Raw genomic sequence first — 8,304 nt, 5'->3', positions numbered from 1 at the left:
TGAAGGAGAATTACTTTGTTGCTAGTGATAGTGAAGAAGAGTGATGTTGTTGATGATGATAGTGAAGGAAAATGATGTGTTGATAGTGATAGTGAAGGAGAATGATGTTCCTGATAGCGATAGTTAAGGAGAGTGATGCTGTTGGTAGTGACAGTGAAGGAGAATGATGTAAATAGTGATATTGAAGTAGAGTGAAGTTGCTGATAGTGATGGTGAACGAGAATAATGCTGATAGTGATAGTGAAGTAGAGTGACGTTGCTGATAGTGATAATTAAGGAGAATGATGTTGCTGACAGTGACAGTGAAGGAGAATGATGATGCAGATAGTGATAGTGAAGTAGAATGATATTGATGATAGTGACAGTAAGTAGAATGATGTTGCTGACAGTGATAGTGAAGTAGAGTGATGTTGCTGATAGCGATAGTTAAGGAAAATGATGTTGACAGTGACAGTGAAGGAGAATGAAGATACAAATAGTGATGGTGAAATAGAGTAATGTTGCTGATAGTGATGCTGAAGTAGAGTGATGTTGCTGATAGCGAAAGTGCAGGAGAATGTTGTTGCTTTTAGTGACAGTGAAGGAACACGATGTTGTTGATCGTGAGAGTGGTGGAGAGTGATTTTTGTAGTGATAATGAAGGAAAATGATGTTACTGATAGTGATAGTGAATCATGACTTATCTCCTCTCACAGAAGATGCCGACCTTCCCGACAGTGGTTATGCGGTCCATGATGGTTTGGAAATGGTCTCGGGACCACCACCATCATCATGCCAACGACAGCGAGACATGCAGCGAGCGATCTGGATTCTGGCAAAAGCTGAGGGTGGGTCAGCCCTCCAGTCTTAATTACATACCTAGCTCTCTCTCTCCCACTTTCTAAATATAAATATATATATATATATATATATATATATATATATATATATATATATATATATATATATATATATATATATATATATAAATATATATATATATATATATAAATATATATATATATATATATATATATATATATATATATATATATATATATATATATATATATATATATATATATATATATATATATATATATATATATATATATATATATAAACTCATATATATATGCAATAAGATCACAGTAAACAGGTGATTTCAGAATATGCAAAACAACCACTCTGAAAGAATAGAGAAATTCCAAACGCTTTCGTGACTACTCACATTATCAAGGAACTATAGTTCCTTGATAATGTGAGTAGTCACGAAAGCGCTTGGAATTTCTCTATTCTTTCAGAGTGGTTGTTTTGCATATATATATATATATATATATATATATATATATATATATATATATATATATATATATATATATATATATATATATATATATATATATATACATATATATATATATATATATATATATATATATATATATATATATATATATATATATATATATATATATATATATATATATATTAAAATATAGGGAAGTACCTCTTCTATGGCTGGGATGGGGACCCTCATCCTCAGAGAAGACAATAAACGTACCTCAGGGAAAACTCAAGGTTCTCCCCGGAGCTGTTTGAATATTTTCTTCTCCTACCACCCCCTATATTAGATATTCTATGTGAACATTTATTAATAAACAGAATACATTTACAGAAAAACATAAACATGAATACAATGGCACAATGTATAAAAGATCATGAATTTCCTCCAGCTCCTCCGAGGCTGGACGTGAGCCAAGTATGCAGCAAGCATTTCCCCTCTGGATGGCTACGCTGAGGCGCTGGAACATGAAAGTGGCTGCTCTTGGGTCCCTGGTGGTGTCGATGAGTCTGGAACCCAATTCTTTAAGGAAACGTGTGGCCTTTTTTCCCAATGATCCCAAGGTCTCTGATCCCACTGGGACAAATTGATACTGTTGTCTTATGTCCCTGTACTTGCTGATCTTGTACTCCTCCCTGTGGTCAGCAGCTCCTCCCTGTCGCTCCACACTGTGATGGATATAGGTGTCAGCCAGTGTGGACACACAGGCATAGTCCCATGCTAAGACCTTGCCATTCTTCCAAGGATAGATGGTGATCCCGTCGGGGCGGTTTGCTGGGTTGTGGGTATTGCTGGCTGCTAGTGATCGGGGCTCCCTCTCGGCTGGGCATCCAGCTGTAGCAAGGGTTCTCTTAATGATGTCATTGACCTCATTGTGTCTTGCATGCCAGCCCTTGGTTTTGGAACAGTTAAGACCATGTAGACCGTATTGGTCTGCTTGCGCTTCGCCGCAAATACACGTATATTCTGTATGAATTGGGGCAGCAAGGTGCAGAGCCACTGCAATACGGAGGGTCTTAGGGTCGAGTCGCGTTCCCATTGCTGATATGGGAACTGTTTGGAGGAAGTCCCCGGAGTGATGTGCACTCACAACCTGGAGATGGGCAATCTCCCTATCTGATGTTGTGGTCCTGAGCAGGTTGGCAAGCACCTTTTCAGCGATCGGGCCATCCCAGCTTGACTGTTTGTGAGCCAGTGCTGCACTATATATATATATATATATATATATATATATATATATATATATATATATATATATATATATATATATATATATATATATATATATATATATATATATATATATATATATATATATATATATATATGCAAAACAACCACTGTGAAAGTGTAGTGAAATTCCAAGCGCTTTCGTGACTACTCACATTGTCAAGGAACTAGTTCCTTGACAATGTGAGTAGTCACGAAAGCGCTTGGAATTTCACTACTCTTTCACAGTGGTTATTTTGCATATTTTAAAATCACCTGTTTACTGTGATCTTATTGCATATATATATATATATATATATATATATATATATATATATATATATATATATATATATATATATATATATATATATATATATATATATATATATATATATATATATATATATATATATATATATGCACTACTCTTTCACAGTGGTTATTTTGCATATTTTAAAATCACCTGTTTACTGTGATCTTATTGCACATATATATATATATATATATATATATATATATATATATATATATATATATATATATATATATATATATATATATATATATATATATATATATGTATATATATATATATATATATATATATATATATATATATATATATATATATATATATATGAAACTACTACTATTTTTCTTGTGACTGAGGCGACGACCTTGGCCGGTAGAAGTGGGTGTCAATATATTAATTTAGATAAACTTGACTGGTGAGAGGTTGCTAATGGATATTATGGTTTGTCTTCTTTGTTCGATGTTTTTCTTCGTATTCCTCATCTCTCTACTTTATTCTTTGTCTTTCTATTTGCTTATTTCCTCCCCTCCTTCTCCTTATCTCTTTTTTTTCTTCTCCTCCTTCCTTTTTTCTTTTCCCTTTCTTACTATATATATCCGAAAATAATAAGGAAGACAGAATGGACAAGAAAAGCATCATGGTGTTGTATATGCAGTGTGTCGACACACACAAAAGTTCGTCACCAGGACTGACACAACAATACCTTCATCACCTGGGTAAAACTCGCTTCACCAGTGGTAAAGTAACTAAAAATTCACAGCATTACAGTTTGTACTGAAAGGAATACTTGATCAAATGAACAGTTATTTCCCGATTCTCAAGATGATATTGAGAGTTTTGTTTAATGGAATCTGGGGTAACAGTGGAAGTAATCAGATCATTTAAAGCAAGAAGTGGTGGGAGGTTCGAGCTTCCGTTCAGTAATAGCCGGGCAGATATGTTGTCTGTGTGTGTTTGCCACAATGACGGATCTGTTTGGATTTTTTCAGAAACTGTTGTGCAATGTGTTTGTATGTACACTTCCAACCCCATGGAATAGTTGGTAGAATGTAAAGTCGTAGTCAGCTATGAGCTGTCTTTCATGCAGTGCTCATCTGATTTGCAAATATTTCGCGTCATCGTAAACGAAACAACCTTTGTAAAGAGGGTGACGTGTGGTGTGTTGTTTACACAAGCTGACTTGATATGTTGTGCGAACATTTTGGTCAATTCATTCTTGAGAACAATGAAGGATCTTGCATGGCAATATGACTTAAGAGAGATACTGCTATTTGTGGCACTCACTGAAGTCATTCAGGACAGGACTCTCAGTGCGACTTCTTTGTAACTCAGTGCGACCTTTTGTGGCTCTCAGCGAGGTCGTTCATGACTCTCAGTGCGACCTTTTGTGACTTAGTGCCATGTTTTGTGACTCATCACAATGTATCCTTCTGTGGTGTACCTCAAGGTATACGCTATGTCCTGCCCAGTAACAAGAGTGAGACTGAATTATCTTCATCGATATGGCCTTCAGGAATGATATTTAAAATACCTTTGAAATAGACATTCTACATCAACGAACCTATTGCACTTGCTTGTAGAATGTAGGAAGAATTCGATGGCTTTCATTTAGTGTTTTATTAAGATATAAAACAAGAATAAGAAGTGCTGAAACAATTTGTTACTTTTATTGAATGTATATTAAGACCTAGAACAAAAACGGAATCATGATAATAAAACAAAGGTTTCACAATAAAACAATGGTTTCAAATAACACATTACTCTACTAGTAAAACAATGATTTCACAATAAACAACGGTTTCAAATAAAACACTGGTCTACCAGAAAAATTCTGGTCTCACAGTGAAGCAATGATCTTAGTAAAAAAAAACGTCGGGAAAGCGCCACAGTTCGAAGAGCAAAACTACATTGACAATTCTCGTCAGGAGGTACAACTCAGCCAAAAATCCCTTGGGAAAGACACGAGAGAACACAAGGCACAGTACTGGGTCACCAGAGAAAGAGGCCAGAGTGCAAGGTCGCCAGGTCACAGGGGTGCCAGGAGGTCACAGGAGTACCAAGAGGTCACAAAGGTGCTAGGAGGTCTCTAGGGTACCAGGAGGTAACGAGGTGCCGGTAGGTCGCTGTCATATGTTCAGTCAAATACATCGAAACATGTTTTAGTGCGCTTACAAAAATGATAGTTGCTTCACGCAGTACCGTGTCGTACCTGTGAGCAACTTCAATATTCGTTCATCTGCACCTTTTTCTTGGATCATAAGAATCACAAGAATAATGTCAAGTGACAGTCATCCAAGGTCTTCGTCCATCAACATAACTTTGCAAAATTTATTAAATAAATTGGGCTTTCAGTTTCCAGGAAAAAAAAAAAATTGTGAATGCCTCTTCATATCGGCTTCAAACTCCGAGTGCTGGTGTGCCCTGCTATCTCTGGAGGTAGCACAATAACTACTGAGAGTTTCATAAACATTCAGTCAATTAGTTATCGTGATATAACCAGAAAACCAACCTTCCACCCAGCCTCCCCCTTCCCTCTCCAAAATACACATTTTTGCCAATGAAAACTCTACGGCAATCGCCCACAAGGTTTCGGTAAGTGATTCCTTTCATATTTTTACTGCGTTTGACTTGATTGAGCTCTAGCCCCTGGGTCTTTTGCGGTTGTTAAACTACTACTTGCATCTGTGTGCAATCTGGATCAGTGGAGTAGAAGGTAATATGAAAGTGGTAATCATCGTAATCAAGAGATGAAGCAGCCTCTGTCTTCGGGGACTCAGCGGGATTTGATAGTGGTGCTGCAGGAGGACTGTCATGGAGGTACAAGGGATCGCCTCAGTGAGCCGTAAACCGTAAAGTATTCATGTCTCGGGACAGATTAAGAGAGCCTTCTCTCAAATTATTTTCTTGAGCCGCCTGCAGAAAATGGTCGGTTGCATACACGGCTTCAATGAAAGGCACCTCACCATTAAGCTACCTAAGATTCGATTAATTGAGAAGTATTCATGTCCGGGAAGAGGCCTCGAGAGCTTCCTACTCTCCGCATCTTTTCCAGAGACATTAACAGTAAAAGGTTATCGTGAAATGAGTTGTCTAGAAGTACTTCTCCATTAAGGCTCTTCACTTTGAGGAGCTTAAGGAGGTAGTGATATTGGTGCACAAGGGAGACTATTTAGAAGTATAGCTAGAATCTCTAACTTGTCAGTGTTGGACAGCGGTAATAGTCAAAGCTGATGCATTACCTACAGGTAGGTGAATACACACAAACATGAAATAGATAACACACACACACACACACACACACACACACACACACACACACACATACATATATATATATACACACACATATATATATATATACACACACACACATATATATATATATATATATATATATATATATATATATATATGTGTGTGTGTGTGTGTGTGTGTGTGTGTGTGTGTGTGTGTGTGTGTGTGTTATCTATTTCATGCTCTATTTCGAACTTAATAGAAGGTACCAGACCACTGAGTCTAGGTAGGAATTCATCAATGTTTTGATCTCTAGATCGTAGGCAAAGTGCATCAAGTACGTATCTGAACCACCTTATATTATTTGGGAGAATATCTTTAAGTAGTCTGGTCTCATAGAATTCCATATATAGGTTACTGAGTAAGGGGCTGAGGGGATTTCCCATAGCCATGCCTTGTTTTTGATCATAGTACTTGCCTTCAAACACAAACTTGCAATGCATAACACAAAATTTCTTCAATTCAATAATTATATTCGCAAAGTAGAGCAGAGAAAAACTTTCTAGTTCCTCTTCAAGGTAGGTAAGCAAGTCAGGGACAGGGACTCTGGTAAACAGGACTGTGACTTAAAAACTCACAAAGGTAAAGTCGTGTGAAACATTTAATTTCTGGAGCCTTTCAGTAAAGTCAACATTATTTTTAACAAGCGCCCCCGAGATCCTACCAACCATGGAAGTTATAGGTTTAACTAACCATTTAGATTGGTTATATGTTGCTGAAACTACTGAATTTATAATAGGACGAACTGGGTTTCCTGGTTTATAAGTTGATCAACCTATGAAGATACAGTAGAGTTGCGGACCTTGCTGAGAGGTCTTTAATTAGTTCATCATTTACCATCAATAACATTTTAAGACGTTTACTGCAATGACTATTGACCTGGTCAATGGGGGTTCCTAACGCGTAGTTCGTAAGTTTCATTATCACTCAATAAATGGTTCATTTTACCAAAGTATTCAACTTTATCTAAAATAACAGCAATATTGGATTTATCACCTCTAGAGAGACGCAACGTCTGATCGTTACTGAGCTTTAGTGAATCTTAGTGGGCATGACAGTTGGAGACCACCGGCAGGAGTAAAGTCCCATATACCATCCTTTTACATATATTAAATGTATCGGGCGTCAAGTCACCACGTTTTCTAGCATGCACAAAGATTTTGCTATGTTTACGTAACTGACATCTTTAGTTGTTGGCGCGAAGCTTAATCCAAACCCTAATGCTGCCTGCTGGTCACTACTTAATTCTTTGTTAGACAAGATCATTACAAACTCGGGATTTGCATGTGTGGTCCAGCCACTCTGTGCTATGAGATTATTTAACTTCCTCTTACACATACGTTAGGTGTTCTCTCTAACTCATCTAAGCTCATTATAAATATAATCAAGCAAGTAGTCTTGCCAGCCTAGGGGAATCTTGTTAAAGAATGCCGTTTTGGTTTTTCGTAAGCACTAACCTGTGCAGTTGATCAAACAGTGTAGTAGCCAATCTGACCAACGTGTTCTACAGTAGTGATTTCGGTAGACCCAGTTAATTGGGCACTAACTTGAGTGCAGCTTTATGAGCTTTGAAGAGTGAGCGTTTGTAGGAGGTGACAGCAAAGGAAACAGACGAGAGAATTGGGAGAAGAGTTGGCGATTGGCGTTCACAATGCAAATTCGTAAACAGGCAATCTTAACAATGTGAGACAAACCACGGGAGGTGGAAATTGTTAAAATTGCCTGTTTGCGATTGTTCTGCATATATACATATATATATATATATATATATATATATATATATATATATATATATATATATATATATATATATATATATATATATATATATATATATATATATATATATATATATATATATATATATATATATATATATATATATATATATATATATATATATATATATATATATATATATATATATATATAAAAATCCATGAACTGTAAAAGCAAAACAACAAAGGAAGGCATATAAAAGGTTTTGACCCTTTATATGCCTTCCTTTGATGTTTTGTTTTTATAGATCCTTGATAATGTGAAAAGTCAGGAAAGTGCTTGGAATTTCACTGTTCTTTCACAGTGGTTGTTTTCCATATTCTGATATCACCTGTTTACTGTGATCTTTATATATATATATTTTTGGCACAAATAGCAGCGC

At 36.1% G+C, this 8,304-nt stretch overlaps 1 protein-coding gene across 1 annotated transcript in view; it reads left to right on the top strand.

Moving 5' to 3' along the window:
• Positions 1-674: 674 nt before the first annotated feature.
• Positions 675-8,304, top strand: part of TrpA1 (Transient receptor potential cation channel A1) — a 249,076-nt gene continuing 241,446 nt past the window's right edge. Inside the window, 1 exon segment of the mRNA XM_070087089.1 lies at positions 675-827. Coding sequence (XP_069943190.1) covers positions 675-827 — 153 coding nt within the window.

This window comes from Cherax quadricarinatus, chromosome 20 (genome assembly GCF_038502225.1).
Source record: "Cherax quadricarinatus isolate ZL_2023a chromosome 20, ASM3850222v1, whole genome shotgun sequence".
NCBI lineage: Eukaryota > Metazoa > Arthropoda > Malacostraca > Decapoda > Parastacidae > Cherax > Cherax quadricarinatus.
The sequence above is the reverse complement of the archived record's forward strand: the minus strand, read 5'-3'. Positions and strand labels throughout refer to the sequence as shown.